Source organism: Dendrobates tinctorius, unplaced genomic scaffold (genome assembly GCF_039654945.1).
Source record: "Dendrobates tinctorius isolate UK_male_01 unplaced genomic scaffold, ASM3965494v1 ptg000162l, whole genome shotgun sequence".
Lineage (NCBI taxonomy): Eukaryota > Metazoa > Chordata > Amphibia > Anura > Dendrobatidae > Dendrobates > Dendrobates tinctorius.
Genome location: NW_027361829.1, coordinates 22,449,408 through 22,469,397, shown reverse-complemented (window position 1 = coordinate 22,469,397; position 19,990 = coordinate 22,449,408). Strand labels below are relative to the sequence as shown.

At 42.5% G+C, this 19,990-nt stretch overlaps 1 protein-coding gene across 3 annotated transcripts in view; it reads left to right on the top strand.

Annotated features, from left to right (window-relative positions):
- Positions 1 to 19,990, top strand: part of GOLGA4 (golgin A4) — a 245,424-nt gene that overhangs the window by 176,631 nt on the left and 48,803 nt on the right. For all 3 annotated transcript variants that reach the window (XM_073549893.1, XM_073549892.1, XM_073549891.1), the window contains 6 exons: positions 4,713 to 8,617; positions 8,714 to 8,835; positions 13,986 to 14,116; positions 14,565 to 14,675; positions 14,765 to 14,788; positions 16,444 to 16,512. In XM_073549893.1, the coding sequence (XP_073405994.1) occupies positions 4,713 to 8,617; positions 8,714 to 8,835; positions 13,986 to 14,116; positions 14,565 to 14,675; positions 14,765 to 14,788; positions 16,444 to 16,512 (4,362 nt within the window). The remainder of the gene's footprint in view (positions 1 to 4,712; positions 8,618 to 8,713; positions 8,836 to 13,985; positions 14,117 to 14,564; positions 14,676 to 14,764; positions 14,789 to 16,443; positions 16,513 to 19,990) is intronic.

Here is a 19,990-nt window from a genome sequence, read left to right as displayed (position 1 = left end):
TGGTAGCAGATCCCTACCAATCTCATGAGATAAGAGGCTCCGTGAATCCCACGGACCTAAGAGCTGTAATCAGTTCAGAGGTTCAGAGTACCCCCCTTTTCATCCCTGACATGGGGGGGGGGGAAGTTAAAGGGGGGGGTAAAAGTTTAAGTGGGGGCGCCATTGCGTGTTCCCAGTCAGATGTCTCGACGTCAGAGGAGATTACCTCACATGCCTCGGACACTGGCTCATCATCCTCAGACGAGCAAACAGGAGGCCGTCATTGTTTTCCCCTAGAGGAAGTAGACACACTGGTAAAGGCAGTAAGATCTACCATGGGGGTGGCAGACCCTCACCCTGATAGGCCCGTCCAGGACATAATATTGAGGGACTGGGCCAAAAGAAACGCAGGGTGTTCCTGCTAAACGAGAATGTACAGGGAAAAAAGGGGAAAAGCCGGATAGGCAGTCCCTTCCCTTAAGAGGAAATATCCCTTTGACGAAGGGGCGTCCACATCTTGGGACAAGGCCTCGAAATCCGAAGTAGCTGTCGCCAAAGCCTCAAAAAAAAAAAGTTTGCACTCCCCTTTGAGGACAGGGGTACTCTGAATCACCCCTTAGATAAAAAGGCCGATACCTTCCTCAAGGGTGCTGGGGAAACAATAGGCCATCTATAGCGGCAACATGTACCTCCAGAGCCTTATGGTATGGATCAACTAGATAAATAGTTGAGGGAAGGTACACCCAGGGGAAAAGATTCGGGAATCTTCCAAGAATAAGGGGAGCAGGCGGCCTTCTCGGCGGACTTATCAGCCAACTCAGTAAGATTATCATCCAAAGCGGCAGCCCTGTCAAAACGCAGCCCGGAGAAAGTTGTGGCTCAAATGTTGGCCAGGGGATTTACAAGCTTAAATGAAGCTATGCTCGATCCCCTGCGAAACAAGTTCCTATTCAGGGAGACGTTGGATCACACCCTCCAAAGGCAGGGGATAAAATGAAGGGATGCCCAAACCTGGGGCCTATAGCTTTTAAAAGGTCCTTTCATAACAAAGTTCTTTCAGAGGAGGTCTCCGAGGGAACAGGAATGGGATGAGAGAAGGAGATAGAGGTCCTCTTCGGTAACTTATTCCGAGACAAGAAACCTTCTAACTGACAGTTTGTGGAAGGAAATCTCGGACAGCCCTTGGTTATTAATTCTGATCGCCTCGGGCCTAAGGATAGACTTTCTCTCTCTCCCACCTCAAAAATACGTAGTAACTCCACTAAGATCCTCTATACGAGAACAAAATCTCTCGAAAACGAGGTCCTAAGCTTAGTAAAGAAAGGAGTCCTCCATGAGGTTTCCCTGCAGGAGAGGGGAGAGGATTCTATTCCCCTCTTTTTCTGGTGACCAAACCGGACGGCACCTTCCGGATAATTATAAATTTGAAAAGTCTAAACGTTTGACTCCATTTTTAATTTTTGTTTTTTGACAATCAAATTAACCACCAAAATCCTGTTCCCACACTGCTTTAGGACAGTATTAGATCTCAGCGACGCGTACTATCACGTCTCCATCCACGAAGACTCCAGAAAATATCTCAGACTGGCGGTTGCTATAGAGGGCGAGATAAAAGGGGTCCAATACGGGACCATGCCGTTCAGAATATCTGTAGCCGCACGAGTATTCACCAAACTAGTAGCAGAAATGATGGCCCGCCTAAGGGAGCAGGACAAATTAATAATCCCATATTGGACGACTTTTAATAGTGGCTCGCCCCTAAAATGCAAGGAACAGAGGGACAGCGTGATGAACACTCTACAGAACCTCGGCTAGCTTCTGAACCTGAGAGACTTGAGGTTGGAGCCAACACGTTCGGGAGTTCCTAGGACTAACACTGGACTCAAACACCCAAGAGCAATACCTCCCGGACCGCAAAAAAGAGAGCATCGCTCAAATGGTAGAAAGAGCGATTCAGAACCCTTCCATGACATTAAGAAAAGCAATGTCATTACTAGGGTCTATCTCTACCTGCCTACGGGTGGTCCAATGGGCACAGCTACATAAGAGACATCTCCAATGGGATGTATTAGCCAGCCAGTTAGCATTACAAGGTCACTTAGGGGGCCGAATTACCCTAGATTCTAAAACTATTCATTTCCTAGCCTGGCGTGGAAACAAAGACAACCTATCCAAAGGGATTCCTTGGGTAAAAAATAAAAATCACACATACAATTACCCCGGATGCCAGTCCCACAGGATGGGAAACATACATGAACAGCGGGGTGGCCCAGAGGGAAGGGGGAGGCCAGGAATTAGAAGCCTCCTCGAACCAAAAGGAACTCGGGCAGTAGGCTACGCCTTAACACACTTCCTACCCGTGCTGTGAGGTCATCATGTCCGCATATTTTTGGACAATCAGGTGATGGTGGCTCATATAAATCATCAGGGAGGAACCAGGTCCCGAGCCCAAATGAGCACGTCTTCCAAAATCCTCACCCTATCCGAGTATCTCTCTCGGCACTGCACATACGGGGAACAGAGAACTGGAGAGCAGACCTTCTGAGTCGCACCATATTACGCCAGGGAGAATGGGTCCTAAAACAGTCCTTTTTTCTGCAGATTGTAGAAATGTGGGGAACCCCAGACATAGATCTGTATGCCAACTACAAAAACAAAAAGTGAAACTTTTTTCGTTCCCTAGACCCCAGGGGGAATCCTCAGGCCCTGGACGCTCTTATGCTCCTGTGGACTCAGAGCCTAATGTATGCCTTTCTACCGATCATTCTCATTCCGGCAGTCATAAGGAAAGTCAGAGAGGACGGAGCGAGAATGATACTAATGGCTTCCTTCTGGCAAAAAAGAACTTGGTTCTAATGGCCGAGAATGCTCTCAATAACCGACCCTTGGGTCCTACCAGAACTCCCAGACCTACTGTCTCAGAGACCAGTGTTACACTCTCGAGCAGTGAACCTCCATTTAACACATGGAATTTGAAAGGGCACTGCTGAGGGAAAGGGGTTTTCTCTGAAAGCCTAGATTCTACACTACAAAAGAGTAGGAAACCGGTCATGACAAGAGCCTATGGGAGAACTTGAAGGAAGTTTATGTTCACCTCCAGGGTCCAGGATGGAATCCAGATTGACAAAATTCTTGAATTTCTGTAGAGGGGTATAGAGCAGGGACTAGTGGTTAACACACTGAAAGTACAGATAGCGGCCTTAGGTGCCTTTTATAACCAGGATGTGGCAGGCAATTCCCTGGGTAGCACGGTTTATCAGAGCCGCAACCAGGTCTAGGCCAGTAGTTAGCCTGAAATTACCATCATGGGACCCGAATCTCGTACTATCTGCACTAACAAGTCCCCCATTTGAACCTATCCAGTCAGCTCCCCTTAATATCTTATCATTAAAACTGTGCTTCTAGCGGCGCTAGCATCGTCTCACAGGGTAAGCGATATTCAGGCTCTATCAACAGCGCCATCGTTGACCAAAATTCTAGAAGATAGTCATCTTGAAGCCTGACCCGGCATATCTACCTATAGTGGCATCACATTTTTCATAGGTCCCAAGAGGTAGTCCTTTCGTCCTTCTACCCAAATCCCAGGAATAGGGGAGAAGAAAGATTTCACACCCTAGATGTGAAGAGGTGCCTAGTTCATTATTTAGAGGCCACCAAAGGATGTAGGAAGGAAGGCTCTCTCTCTCTCTCTCTCTCTTTGTGTGTTTCCAGGGACCTCGGAGGGGACTCAAAGCATCTAAGAGTACCCTGGCAAGATGGATAAGGGATGCGATTGGCATATACATCCAGTGGGAATACCATTCCGGAGGGGTTGAGAGCTCATCCCACAGGAGCAGTAGCGACCTCGGGGACTGAAATATCCGAGGTATCGATAGAATAGATCTGTAAGGTGGCCACCTGGCCAACACCTTCTACCTCTTTTCAGACACTATCATTTAGAGCTAGCCTCTGTGTCTGACCTGACCTTTGGGAGAAGGGTCCTTCAGGCGGTGGTCCCTCCCTAAGCTACCAATCTCTGTAATTCTCTCCGTGGTGCTGTCATGGGTGAGAGAGAATAGCTTAGTTACTCACCGATAACTGTGTTTCTCGGAACCCATGACAGCACCCGCTTATTCCCCCCCTTCACGAGTGTGGTGAGCACGTTTTACTGTCCGTGGAGTGTTTCCGTTTAGGCACGGTGCTTCTTGATAGTAAGCAATATTATAATGTTGTGTATATACTTCTGTTTAACTAATCTGGAGACGCTCTGATGCTCTGTAACCAACTGAAGGCGGAGTGAAGATGCCGCCCTTTTTATCTATAGGTTCCTATCCAGGATGGGCGGATCCCCTCTCTCTGTGGTGCTGTCACGGGTTCCGAGAAACACCGTTATCGGTGAGTAACTAAGCTATTTTTTTTTCCTTATGGACCAAACAAAGAAAAAAATACACCTTGAAATTGGCGTTGCTAATTGGCATGGCTATTTGGAATGTGGCTAGAAGTATCCACATCGCATTCTTGCAGTCATGTGACCACCCTGTCTAGGCAGCTACAATAGAGGCGGCTGACAGTGTCCAATGCGCACACTGTAAGGATTCATAAGTATGCAGTCACATAGAGGGCATGCAGAATTTTACCAGAAAACTGGCTAACTCCTTTAAGTAATAACTTTTTTCCGTATGTTGTGTTCTTGGCTTTAATATCATGTTTGCATATAGTTTTATTTAGACCATGTTGTTTAATTCTTTTGACAGAGAATTCTTGAGTTGGAAAGTTTCCTTGCAAAAACATCACAGGATAGTGACATCAAATCCGAAGAACTATCCAGTCGGCTAGAAAGCGAAACAAATAAGCACAATGCGGAAATAACGGCAATTATTGAGAAACATAAGGAAGAATTTGATTTATGTAATCAGGTTAATGAAAAGAAGTTGCTAGAAAAGCTTGAAAGTTTAAATCGTGAACATGCAGCAGAAATCGCTGCCCTAAAAGAGAAAAGTCAACAGGATTTTGATACACAATTAAAAGAAAAGGAGCGTACATTTCAGGCTCACATTGAAGAAATGAATGAAAAAACCTTGGAGAAATTAGACGTAAAACAAACAGAACTAGAAACTCTGTCATCTGAGTTGTCTGAAGCGCTAAAGCTGCGTCAGGAATTTGAACAGAAACTTTCAGACTGTCAAAGCGAAATAGACAAAATAAAGCTAGACTTTGAAAGTCAACTTGTTGAGATTCAGAAGCAGCACCAAGACCATATTGGTGCAATTGAAAAAGAGAAGGAGATAATCACTCAAGAGGTAGAAAAGGGCCTGAAGGATGAAATTAATCACTTGAAGCTTTTGCTTGATGGAAAGGAGAAGGATACTGAACAGCTACAGCATGAAAAGCAAAAACTTAAGGAAGCAGTTGGAAAAGCTGATGAGGAGTTCAAATCTGTTTCTGCCCAACTGGATGAGCTTCGTTGTTCATATCAGAAGAAGGCACAGGATGATACAGAAACCTATACCATGGAGGTACAAAATATGCAAGAGAAGTTTAGTCTCATGACTGAGGACAGGAACCATCTTAAAAAATTAATTGAAGAACAAGAATCCAAACTGAAACTTATGACTGCAGAGTTGGATTCTCATAAAGAGCAGATACAAGCCTTTTCACTGAAAATTGAACAACAGAACACACATGTTAATGATTTGACGTTGCAATCTGAGACAAAGATAAATGAATATAAATGTCATGTTGAAGAGCTGATCAGAGTTGCAGCTGATAAAGAAAATGAAACTGAAAAGCTAAAAGAGTCTCACAACCAACTTATTAACCAGCTTAACCAAAATTTGTCTTCCAAAGAAAAGAAAATGGAATCCTTACAAGAAGAACACCGGACGAAAACTAAAAGCCAAGATGGTAAAATTGAAAGAATGAAGCAAAGAATTAGAGAGATGCAAGAGGCATCCAAGAAGAAATATTCTGAGATGGAAAATAAGCTCAAAAAAGAAGTGGAGAAGAAGCAACTTGAGTTAGATGATAAAGAAAAGCAGTTTAGCGAGAAAATGTTGGAGATGGCCCATGCAAGTTCCACTGGAATTAATGATGCATTATCTCAGCTGGAACAGAACCATAAAGAGCAAATTGTTCGTGTCAAAGAGTCCCACCAAAGAGAAATACAGGAGATTGCACAAGATTGGGAGAAAAAGTTTAGCCAGTATGTAGATGAACAGAGGGAAAAACATGATACTGAACTTCAAGAGAAAGACCAAGAGGTTATCGAGACTGAACAGCTGTTCAGTAATATCAGCAAGGAGAAGGAGGAAGTAGACAAACAGATTGTGGCGCTCAGGGAAGAAAAAAGAAGTTTGGATGTTGCTTTCTATGAATTACAGGAGCAATTGAATCAGATAACTACTCAGGTTCTGTCTTTGACCCAGAGTGAGAGCAACTTAAAATCTGAGCTTGAAAAGGTACAAAATGAGTATGTGTCACTGGTGAATGATAAAACCTTGGTGGAATCAGAACTTAATCAGTTGAAAATATCAGCAGATGCCAATAAAAGTGAAATTGAAGAATTAATTTTGAAACTATGCAAAGCAGAAGAAAAATATCAAGCACTAGAAACGTCTCACAGTAATGAGTCGGCTACCCTTGTAAAAGAATTGTCGGAAAAGCTTTTAGAGAAAGAAGCTTGGTGCAACAAACTACTACTTGAATACAAACAGAAATTTGAAAATTGCTGCAAAGAGGCCATGTCAATGTTAGAGTCATTAGCTATGGGACTAAGTAATAAATGCAATGAGAACATTAGTAGATTGACCCTCAGAATTGGCATTTGTGAGAGAGCAGCATTTAAATTGAAAGAGCCCATATCAAAGCATGTGAGCAAAATCCAAGACTTAGAAACTCAATTTAATCAATTAAATAATGAATATAAGACCATGAAAACATCCTTAAAACAAAGCAGCCAACAATTGCATGAAAAAGAAAATATAATTTTGGCTATGGAGGAAGAACTTAAGAGTCTTTCCATTGAGACAGAAGCTTTGCAGAAAGAGGGAGGTAACTACAAGAAACTGTCTGACGAAAAAGAATCTTTCATTACACAATTAAAGAAAGATCTCTCAGAAAATATCAATTCTGTAACCTCTTTGACTGCTACACTAAAAGAGAGAGACACAGAAGTAAATGAACTCAAGTTAAAACTTGAGAACAGTGCGGCCTTAGAAGAAAAGGAGAAAGCTATAGCTTTTATAAGTTCTCAGCATAATGAAAGCCAACAGCAATTACTCAAACAGATACAAGATCTGACGTCAAGTATTGAAGATCTGAATAAAGAAAAAACTGCCTCTGTGGAAGAAGCGGATGGAGTGAGAAATAAGTTAGATGAGTGGAAGAAGAAGGCAGAAGACAGATTTGCACAAAATCACCAAACAATTCAAGATTTACAAGAAAAGATTGAAATAGCTAATAAACAACTGCTTGAAAAAGATAGAGACGTTAAGACCGTCAGAGAAGAGTTTGAACATTTTCGTAGCAACATAGAAAAGGAACAAGCCAACAAAGAAAGTTTAGCACTTGAGTTAACCACTAATGTAGAACATCAGCATTCACAAATTCAGAAATTAGAAGCAGAGATCACAAAATTAACAAAAGAAAAACAATGTTTAATGGAAGAGGTAGATAGACAAATTCAGCAACAGAACATTGAAAAAAAACAACTTGCTGAACAGCTTTCACATATCCAGAATGTTGCCTCTGAAAAGGACAGTCACTCTATGGAAGCTCATCAGCAAATACTCAGGCTAGAAAAAGAAATTTCAAGCTTGAAGGAAGATAGTACTACAAAACAAATTCAGTGGGAACAGTTAAAAGTGGAGCTAACAGAAAACAAAGATAAGGCAATGAAAACTTTAGAAGAGAAATTGACAAGCGAAAGCACCAAAAAAATTGCTGAACTCAAGAAAAAAGCAGAACAAAAAATTGCATCAGTTAAGAAGCAGCTAATGTCTCAGCTTGAAGAAAAGGAAAAGTCTAGGCAAAATCTGGACGCTCAACTCAAAAGTCTAAAGGATAAGATTCAGAGTGAAGGACAAGAATTAAAAGTAGGTTTCAGCCAAGAGAAAGAACAACTTGAGAAAAAATGTGCAATTCTGGAGGAACAGCACCTTCAGAAGGATAGTGAATTATGTAGCCTAAGAGATGAGGTGCAGCTAAAGGTGAAAAGACTCAAAGAACTGGAAGACAGAAATGAGACAATCGAGAAGAAGCTTACTGAGAGTGAAAGGATCCTAAATGAAAAAGAGTTGTCTCTGGTCACTGAAAAGGAAGCCGAAAAGATAAAACTGGAACAGCTGTCTTGCAAACATCAGGAAGTTTTACTTGCTCTACAGGGACAGTTAACGGTGAAAGAGTCAGAGTTGAAAGTTTGTAATGAAAAGTTAGAAGAAAACTCAAAATCGTTTGAAGAACTCAAAGTACTATGTGATGAAATTCAATCTCAGGAAAACATTTTGAAGGCAAAGCTTCAAGAAGCCGAAGGGGAAGTACAAAAATTCTGTAAGGAAGTAACTAAACTGCAGAAAGACTTGAGGACTTTACGCAAGGAACATAATCAAGAACTAGATTTTCTAAAAAAGGAGCTAACAGAAGAAGCTGAGCAGAGAGTGCAGTAAGTCGGGCAATTGTCACAGTATTTTTCCAAAGTTATTGTGCACGTTTGTGTTATGCATTTGTTTTGACATTAAAAGTTTGTAATTTCCTGTAGACATGAACAAGAGGATCAAGAATTAAAGCACAATTCATCCCTAAAACAACTCATGAGGGAGTTTAACACACAAATGGCTCAAAAAGAGCGTGAACTTGAAATTGCTGTTCAAGAGACGATTGGTAAGCTATTGTCATAAAGATTATTTTTTTTATCTGTAAATGTTTTTTGTTTTCTTTTTTTGTTTTCATGTCAGATATGTCAAATTGGATACATACATGGTTGTGATTTGGAGATGTCAAATAACTTATGCATACTACGAATCTGTGTGTTTATGTGCACTACCTTTATGTCAGTGACTTGACGGGCCTATATTATACTTTTACTATTCGTTGCTTATATTGCAGTCACATATTAAGAAAAGCTATTACAGATTAGAGGTGCTTCACAGAAAAAATAAGCAGTTTGTCTAAATGCCAAGGGCCCAATGCATTATTGCGTTTGTTTGTTTTTCGTCGAGGTTTTCCATTTCATGTTTCCATTGGTTTCTTTTGAAGTCTATATAATGTGATTTTTATTTTTTTTTTTATTTTTTTTTAAGTTTGCCACTGTGAGCAGGGTTTAGGGTTTCCACATTTATGGCAAGTTTACTCCAGTCCCACTCTGGAGTCATTTAACCCCTTCCCGACCAGTGAAACAGCGTATGCGTCATGAAAGTCAGTGCCAATCCGACCAATGACTCATATGCTGTGTCATGAATTAATAGCCCCCCCTGCGGGTCGGGTGACCTGGGTTAATGAAACGTCACCCGACCCGCAGGTACAGGGGGCTTTGTACTTCACTCCAGGGGGGGTGGCTTTGCCCCTCCTCTGCTACGATCCCTCTGATTGCCTGTTTCACTTTTAACAGCCAATCAGAGCAATAGTAATATTTCATCAATGAAATTTGATGAAATATTACAATCCAGCCATGGCCGATGCTGCAGTAGCATCAGACATGGCTGGAGACACCGATCCGACCCCCATTCCCACCGGCTGATGGGGGCGATTGGCCCCCGCCACCGAATGACAGCGGCGATCTGCCGCCGCAGTCATGATCTGCTTTCCCCGCCTTCCCTCTGCTCCTCACCAGCTTCCGATCACCCACCCCCCGATACCTTCCGAGTGCCGCTGTTGCTCCCGGTGTCCCGCCGTCCCGGATCATGGACGCCGCCATCTTTCAAAATGGCGGGCACCCGTCGAATCTGCAACGGCAGATTCCATTCATTCATTTTGATCACTGTGATAGATCCTATCGCAGTAATAAAAATTAAAAAAAAGTAAATCACCCCCCCTTATCACCCCCATAGGTTAGGTAGGCACAAATAATAAAATAAAGAACATATTTTTATTTTTCCATTAGGGTTAGAAAAAGGGTTAGAATTAGGGTTAGGGTGGAGTTAGGGTGGAATTAGGGTTAGGGTGGGCTTAGGGTTGGAGTTAGGGTTAGGGTTGGAATTAGGGTTAGGGTTGGAATTAGGGTTAAGATTAGGGTTAAGGGTTTGTTGCGGTTAGGGTTAAGATTGTGGTTAGGGTTATGGTTAGGGTTGGGATCAGGGTTAGGGATGTGTTGGGGTTAGGGTTGGAGTTAGAATTGTGGGGTTTCCACTGTTTAGGCACATCAGCGGTCTCCAAACGCGACATGGTGCCACCATTGATTCCAGCCAATTTTGCGTTCAAAAAGTCAAACAGTGCTACCTCCCTTCCAAGCCCCGACGTGTGCCCAAACAGTGGTTTACCCCAACATATGGGGTATCCGCGTACTCAGGAAAAATTGCACAACAACTTTGGGGGTCTAATTTCTCCTGTTACCCTTGAGAAAACAAAAAATTGGGGCTAAAATTATTTTTGTGGAAAAAAAAATGATTTTTTTATTTTCACGTCTCTGCGTTATAAACTTCTGTGAAGCACTTGGGGGTTCAAAGTGCTCACCACACATCTAGATAAGTTCATTGGAAGGTCTAGTTTCCAAAATGGGGTCGCTTGTGGGGGGTTTCTACTGTTTAGGCACATCAGGGGCTCTGCAAATGTAACATGACGCCCGCAGAACATTCCATCAAGTCGACATTTCAAAACGTCACTACTTCCTTCCTGAGCCCCGACTTGTGCCCGAACAGTGGTTCCCCCCACATTTGGGGTACCTGCGTACTCAGGACAAACTGTACAACAACTTTTGGGGTCGAATTTCTCCTGTTACCCTTGTGAAAATAAAAATTGCGGACTAAAAAATCATTTTTTTGAGGAAAAAAATTATTTTTTTTCACAGCTCTGCGTTATAAACTTCTGTGAAGCACCTGGGGGTTCGAAGTGCTCACTATGCATCTAGATAAGTTCCTTAGGGGGTCTAGTTTCCAAAATGGGGTAATTTGTGGGGGAGCTCCAAAGTTTAGGCACACAGGGGCTCGCCAAACATGACATGGTGTCCGCTAACGATTGGAGCTAATTTTCCTTTCAAAAAGTCAAATGGCGCTCGCTCCCCTTCTGAGCCCTGCTGTGCACCCAAACAGTGGTTCACCCCACATATGGGGTACCAGCGTATTAAGGACAAACTGGACAACAACTTTTGTGGTCCAATTTCTCCTGTTAGCCATGTGAAAATAAAAAATAGCGGGCTAAAAAATAATTTTTGAGGAAAAAAAAATTATTTTATTTTCACTGCTCTGCGTTATAAACTTCTGTGAAGCACTTGGGGGGTGCAAAGTGCTCACTACACATCTAGATAAGTTCCTTAAGGGGGTCTAGTTTCCAAAATGGTGTCACTTGTGGGGGGGGTTCACTGTTGAGGCACACAGGGGCTCTCCAAACGCGACATGATGTCCGCTAACGATTGGAGCAAATTTTCCATTCAAAATGTCAAATGGCGCTCCTTCCCTTCCGGGCTCTGTCATGCACCCAAACAGTGGTTTATGACCACATATGAGGTATCTGTGTACTCAGGAGAAATTCCCCAACAAATTTTAAGATCCATTCTATCCTGTTGCCCATGTGAAAATGAAAAAACTGAGGCTAAAAGAAAATTTTTGCGAAAAAAAAAAAAAAAAAAAAGGACCTTTTTTATTTACGGATCAATTTGTGAAGCACCTGGGGTTTCAAAGTGATCACTATGCATCTAGATAAGTTCCTTGGGGGGTCTAGCTTCCAAAATGGGGTCACTTGCGGGGGAGCTCCAATGTTTAGGCACACAGTGGCTCTCCAAACGCGACATGGCAACCGCTAAATATTCCAGCATATTTTCCATTCAAAAAGTCAAATGGTGCTCCTTCCCTTCTGAGCCCTGCCGTGCGCCCAAACAGTGGTTTATGACTACATATCGGTGTACTCAGGAGAAATTGCCCAACAAATTTTAGGATCCATTTTATCCTGTTGCCCATGTGAAAATGAAAAAATTGATGCTAAAAGAAAATTTTTCCTTCCGCGTTTCTTTAGTTCCTGTGAAGCACCTGAAGGGTTAATAATCTTCTTGACTGTAGTTTTGAGTAGCTTGAGGGGTGCAGTTTTTAGAATGGTGTCACTTTTGGGTATTTTCTACCATATAGACCCCTCAAAGTGACTTCAAATGTGAGGTGGTCCCTAAAAAAAATGGTTTTGTAAATTTTGTTGTAAAAATGAGAAATCACTGGTCAACTTTTAACCCTTATAACTTCCTAACAAAAAAAATGTTTCCAAAATTGTGCTGATGTAAAGTAGACATGCGGGAAATATTATTTAGTCACTATTTTGTGTCACATAACTCTCTTGTTTAACCGAATAAAAATTCAAAATTTGAAATTTTTGAAATTTCTAATTTTTTTCACAAATAAACGCAAATATTATCGACCTAGATGTAGCACTAACATGAAGCCCAATATGTCATGAAAATATGTCTCAGAATCGCTAGGATCCGTTGAAGCGTTCCTGAGTTATTACCTCATAAAGGGACACTGGTCAGAATTGCAAAAAGTGGCTAGGTCATTAAGCTCAAAATAGGATTGGTCATGAAGGTGTTAATATCTTTGGGAAACATGCAAATACAGTAAAAGAGAAGAAAAAAACAACATTTTTGAATACACAAAATTGTTGAACCATCTGCACTTTATTCATTTGAAGATGCCGTTGTCTTACCGAATTTTTACTTCGAGAGGGGCAAGCCCCTTACATAGCGCTCACTAATATACTAATTAGGCAAAAAGACTACTAGGTCTTTATTTCGGTAAAACAATTTATATTTTATTAGTAATGAGAAAACATTTAAGTAATTAATGACTTAGGTAACACTTTGATATGTGTGTTATAGGCACATGAATTATAGCAGCACTAGTCTAACATTACATTGATCATTATCATCATCTATAAAATAGAGAAAAGTAAGCATCAATTCGTTTTTACCGGATATTGTAGCATCACTCCTCCCTCGGGGGACTCGACGGGTTAAAGAGGAAACATCCAGTTAACACAACATCACAGAAGTTATGCGTCCATAAAGCCTCCTGGAAACGTCCCTCTCTACCAATGAAAGCCCCCTTTGTTTTATATTGTTTATAATCAGATATCAGTTCAACCATGCACAGTACTTTCTGCAAGTAATGCTTATATAACACGTTGATGCTTGGCGCCTGCGTGGTTAATCTTTGAGCTCGTGGCCAGCTCGTGTTACGCAGGCGCATTGTGGTTGTTTTTCACTGAAACCACCGTGTTCCTAACAGGTCATGTATCGGTCAAGTTCAGCTCTTCTCTACTTGTGCTGAATTAAATGCAAAAAGTGAACAATAAGACTCGTGATCACCTATTCTGGAATCTGGATACCTATCTTCTTCATGCACACACCATACATATCACATAGGTATCACAGCCGTATAGATGGGACAGAAGAGCGCAAATAGAGTGATAAAGCAGACATGTATGGTTGTGCTCACCTTTGGGGTGTTGTGTAAAGGTACAACCTCTATAGAGGTACCAAAGCAAGCTGCTGCTGCTCCGTGTACTGTAGGTGAATCTTCCAACTAAATATTGATGAAAGGGATAGGGACATTGTTAAAAATGTGTTCTGCTGGAAACGAGGAGTCTTTAGATGATGAAATTAACATGTTTTAAATTTTCTGCGTGTTTCAAAGCCAACGTGTTATTGTTTTTTTGGTTTTGTGGGGTTTTTTTTTGGAAAGGCCAAACTAGACCAGAGCAATTCTTGTATTATAAGTTCATGGTAAAGGATACATTTAATTTTAAGAGTTATACTCATTCATGTATATTAACAGCTTAGCAGTCAGTGCTAAATTGGTACTAGCGAATGTGTCTAATGAAATTTGTGATTGATACAGGCAAAGCGCAAGAGGTTGAGGCAGAAATAATACAGTCACATCAGATAGAAACAACCCAGCTCCATAAAAAGATCGCAGAGAAGGATGATGATCTAAAAAGAACTGTCAAGAAATATGAAGAAATATTAGAGGTAAGTGTTTAATTGAGTTTAGGTTTCGTTGCTTTGGTTCATTAGACCTTCACTAATAATCAACAACTCTCTCTGGGCAGAAGAGCACGGTAGATGGCACAGTTTGACATTACTTATGTACATGAAATGTTTCTGGCACATGTACCTTTTCAGGAGCTGCAAAGATTATTCATCAACCACATAAAGCTGTATTCAGGTCACTGGGATAAACTACTATCAATTGCTTGGTCTCCAGAGGTACCAGCCATGGGTGTGCATGGTGTGCTTTCTCCTAAGACTTCCTGTCATAGTATTCATACACTTATTAGTATCTGCTAGAAGGAAATGCCAGCATTTCAAGTCAGGCTTGTGACTTTCTTTTAGCTGAGACATGAGGTGACATTCGTTGAGCGTACTTTCTTGTAATATATTTACATCTTGGACCCTTTATTTGATTATCCTGTTGTAGGCTCGAGAAGAAGAAATGACAGCGAAAGTCACTGAGTTACAGGAGCAACTAGAAAAATTGCAGGTAGAGCTGACAAAGAGGCAGGAAGAGGAGGCAGCAGCAGAAGGAGAGGTGAGCTGCTGGGTCTGTGTAGGAAGTATCTGTAACAACTTTGGGCTGTCAAACTTATACTTTATTGTTTGTTTTTTTCCCATTTCCAGGCCCCAGATCATGGAGAGACTCAAGTAAGATCTAGTTATAATACCGCCTTTTCTTGAAATGACTTCATCGTATGTGTAGAACACATTAGACTAGATTTTTTTTTTTATCGAAAGGCGTTTCCATGTCTACCTGTGGGACGCCTACCTATTGGGAGTGCAGGCGTGCCTAACCTCTGTACAACAAGTCAAAGCAGCTGAAATAATGAAGAGGGGAGAGATGACGTTTTCTAAGTAAAATGGTCATAAAAGAAACTTAGACGAATCATTGAAACTGGCTTTTTGCCCCCCTGGTCTTAAAAAAGGGCGTGCATGAATAATTGTTGAATTCATTAAGAGGTGCACATCACTTAATTAATTTGGTGCATCTTATTAGCCAAAAATGTTACTCCAGTCAGGGACTGTTCTAACATTTCTACCTTAAGAAATGCTGCCATTTTTGATGAACTTGCCACACGATTTAAAAAAAATGTCTTTTATGCCAGTTTTCTGGTGTAAGCACTTTGCGGAATCGTGGCCTTAAAGTAAACATAATGAGTCTGATTCAGCAAAGCTTTTCCTCCAAAAAAGTGACATAGAAGCTTTAAAAAGTCACAAAATGGTGCAATTCGGAGTTGCCATATTTGTCATTTTCACAACTTTTTCTCCCTTCTCTGCCAAAATGAGGCATGGCAGGGGAGTGACATTACAGCTTGTCTAATTTATTACAAGCTGTTGTGTTCCCTACTCCAGAATCTCTTTCCTGTCCCTGACTGGAGTAAGACTTCTGTTGTGATGCACATAGACACACATCACTTGTCAGATTTTTCTGATTCATGAAGAGACATGCATCTCTTCATGAATCAGGAGCGTCTAACTCTACCATGCCCCCCTCATCAAGACCAGAAAGAAATTGTTTTTTAGGAAGCTATTAATTGAATGTGTTGGGTCTTGTGCTTGTGAAACCACCTACAGCATGATGGATGGCTGTCAGCTGAATTCTGTAGAATTAAATTGAATTGGAGACTTAAAGGGAATCTGTCACCCCTTTTTTGAGATATCACATAATGATATCATTCAATTGTGTGTCACAAAAGGATTCTCTTAGTACTTTTGCTTCCCCCTGACCCCGCACCTTTCATGCATAAATACCTTTTTATATCGGTTCAGATGTATGTAAACTGCCACGGTCCGGTCCGCTGGGCGGGGCTTATTCACCTGCTCCCTCCTCCCTGTCTTGCTCTACGCATTTCTTCTTGTGTAGAGCAAGACAGGGAGGGGGGAGCAGGTGAATAAGCCTCGCCCAGCGGACCGGACCGTGGCAGTTTACATACATCTGAACCGATATAAAAAGGTATTTATGCATGAAAGGTGCGGGGGAAGCAAAAGTACTAAGAGAATCCTTATGTGACACACAATTGAATGATATCATTATGTGATATCTCAAAAAAGGGGTGACAGATTCCCTTTAAAGAAAAGTTCTTCAACTTTCTGATATACTTTGTGATTCAATTCCTGACCGCTGCCAAGATTTTAGTTTATTGGTAGTGAGAAAGAATATTTAGTGGCTGCAAACGACTTCTGTGCCTAGTCCTGCGCTCAGCTAAGCAGGGAAAACATATGTATCCCGTCTAGACAAATAAGTTTTACAGTAGTTGATTTTCTGTTTATTGTGGTATAGACTGTTTGTGTTTCTTCTATAGGCACAATTAGCAAAGAAAACCACACAACTAAATGACGCCAAATTAGCAGAGCAGGAACTTAAAGAGAAGGTAAGGTGATTTTGGTCTTTTAAAATTATCTTATATCAGAATTGTGCGTGGACATTTATAGATTCAAAGCTGAAACAGTTAATTATAAGGGGAACATACATTTTGAAGATGACCACAAATTAACTGCTCATGGAAGCTAAGCTCTATGGGTGGACTTGAGATAAGCTTAATCAGATATACAGTATATTGGTTTACTGGCTGTAGTCTAAAGGTACTGTCACACTTAGCGATGTACCAGCGATCCCGACCAGCGATATGACGCGGTCAGGATCGCTGGTACATCGCTAAGTGGTCGCTAGTGAGCTGCCACACAGGCAGATCTCACCAGCGACATCGCAGGGGTCGGGGGTCGCTACTTACGTGTCAGACGAGGCGATGAAGACGTCCTCCCGCCCGCGTCCACGCGTCGCTCGTCTCCACAGCAGGAAGCTGACGACGAGAAACGGTCCAGGACGTTCTCTCGCGATCAGCGATAACCAGCGGGGGAGCGGTCGGAGGTAAGTATCAGACATAGCGATATCTCTAGCAATATCGCTATAACGTCACAAAAACCAGTGACGTTATAGCGATATTGCTAGTGATATCGCTCAGTGTGACAGGCCCTTAAGGGTACCATCACACTTAGCGATTCACCAGCAATCCCGACAACGATCCGGTCAGGATCGCTGGTGCATCGCTAACGATACTTTCACACTTGCGTTTTTTTGCGCTGCGTTTTTCCCCCTTTATTTAATATGGGTGCGCATTGTCATACGTTTGTACGCGTTTGTATGCGCATACGTTTTTTGTAGTGTGTGCCCGTGCGCACAAAATGCATCCTGTTGCATTTTTTGTGCGTCCGACCTGTCTCAAAAAAACGCATGCGCACGCAATGCGCACGAAACCCATTAAAGTCTATGGGAGCGCTGACGTGCGCATTGTCATGTGCACGTCAGCGCCATCAAGCATGCTTTTTTTTTGCAAAAACCATGCGCAAAAAACAAGAAAACGCATAAAATAACGCATGATGTGTTTTTATGTGCGTTTGCACTGCGCACGCAACAAAACGCAAGTGTGAAAGTAGCCTAAGTGGTTGCTAGTGAGCTGCCACACAGGCAGATCTCACCAGTGACATAGTAGCGGACGCTACCTAGTTGTCAGACGAGGCAATGAAGACATCCTCCCGTCCGCGTCCACTCGTCGCCACAGCAGGAAGCCCAGTAGGAAGCAGCTGACGAGAAACGGCCCAGGACGATCTCGCGCATAACCAGCGGGGGAGTCTGTCGGAGGTAAGTGTCACACATAGCGATATCGCTGCTGCGTCACAAAACCAGTGACGTTATAGCGATATTGCTAGCGATATCGCTTAGTGTAACGGGCCCTTAAGGCTATGTGCACACGTATGCAGATAATTTCTGCATAAAAACATGACTCCTTCTCAGAAAACGCGCGTTTTTTATGCGTTTTTTTTTCCGCGCGTCCCCAGACACATAGAAAATAGCCAGAAATGCGGAATTTACCGCAAAATGAATGAGCATGCTGCGTTTTTTACCGCAAAGTGTTTTTTTCGCGGAAAAACGCATCAATATGCACAAACCGTGCAAAATGCATTAAAATGAATGGGAAGCTTCTTTTGAGCGGATTTTTTGGTAAATCCGCGGAAAAAAAAACGCAACGTGTGAACACAGCCTAAATGTAGTAGTTGCAGTTTTAGCTTTTTCACTATTACTAGAGTTGGGTGAGTTTGTTCAAGTGGTATTGAATTCTACTTGGAATTTTACAAAAATCCATATTTTCCACAATGCAGTTGTTCTTTGTAATTGAGATCAGCATGGTGGCAGTCAGCTAACCACAATTTTGCTGAACTGTAAAAGGCTGGGCAAAAGGTTAAAAAATAATACCTCCAGAGCACCTCCACATCAGGCTCTTACCCATAAAGTGATCCCGGCCATTTTTTATTGACACACTGCGCTGAAACCTAGGGCTTCTTGATGCTAGGCAAGGATGTGTGACCTTTAAACGTAACACTGGGACTTCCTCCACGACTTGTTCTAGGACTTCCTTGCACATGTGCATTGCAAGTCTAGTCACATCTGGAAGTCCCTGCCTAGTGTGAAGATGCTTGTGGTTTCAGGACTCTAAGGCTAGTTTCACACTAGCGTTCCACGCAGCGCATGGCGCCGCTAAGCCCCGCCCCCTGCCGACTCCCTGCCCGCCCCATCCGGTCATCGCCGCCTACTATCGCACATGGACGCTTGCGATCTGCGCACCCTATCTTTAGCATAGGGTGCGCAGATCGTGCGCTAGTAGGATTTTGGCGTGCGCTGCGCACTTTTGAAGGTGCGCCCGTGTGCGCCGAACGCAGCATGTTGCATTTCGGCACACCTTCAAAAGTGCGCAGCGCACGCCAAAATCCTACTAGCGCACGGCCAGCGCACGATCTGCGCACCCTATGCTAAAGATAGGGTGCGCAGATCGTAAGCGTCCATGTGCGATAGTAGGCGGCGATGACCGGATGGGGCGGTCAGGGAGCTTAGCGGCGCCGTGCTGCTTTTTGTGTTTTCTACAATAAAAATTATATTTATATAAATATTTGGTTTTTGGCGTGGTGATCCCACATACATGCATAGTCCCTTTCTCTTTTCTTGTTCATTTGTCTAGTTAACTTGCATGTGGTGATCCCTGTATGAGTATTTACTTGGCTGGTGCCCGCTCACCCGTTTTTTAGTGCGCTGCGTGGAATAAACGCTAGTGTGAAACTAGCTTAAAGCTGGTTTCACATACGCGTTTTTTTTGCGCAGCGCATCGTGCGTGTCCATGCGCATGCGTACCTATGCTTAACATGGCGTGCACATGGTCTTGCGTTTGCACGCGTTCGGATGCGTTTTCGTGCGCATGCGTTTGTTTCAAGGTGTGCGCCTAGGCGCGCCAGACGCAACCTGTTGCATTTTTGGGTCTGCCGAAAGGCGTAAAAAAATAACGCTTGCGCACAGAATGCAACAAAATAACGCATTACAGTCTATGGGAACACAGGCGTGCAAATGGACATGCATTCGTCTGCGTTTTCGTGCGCATGTGTTTTTAGTGTACAAATGTGTAGACACTGGCTTTAACCCCTAGAGAACGAATGCGCATAAAAACGCAAACGCATGCAAAAACGCATGATGAGTTTTTTTGCATGCGTTTCTATTGCGCACGATGCGCAGTGCAAAAAAAATGCTAATGTGAAATTAACGTAAGGGGGACACTGAGCAGTACAGTTGCGCAGTGAAGTGAGTATAGGTGGGGGGGTTTTAATATACATCTTACATTTTTTTTATGTTCTATAGTCTCTCTTCATAATTAGAAACATTCAATTTGCAGGGGATAAATTGGCTGCTGAATTTCCTGGTAAAATTTGGCAGATTTGAAACTTGCTGCGTTCAATTTTAGTTATTCCCAAATAACTGCTTGGTATGAAAGAACAGAGTTTGAGTATATGATTTTTTTTTTCCATTTC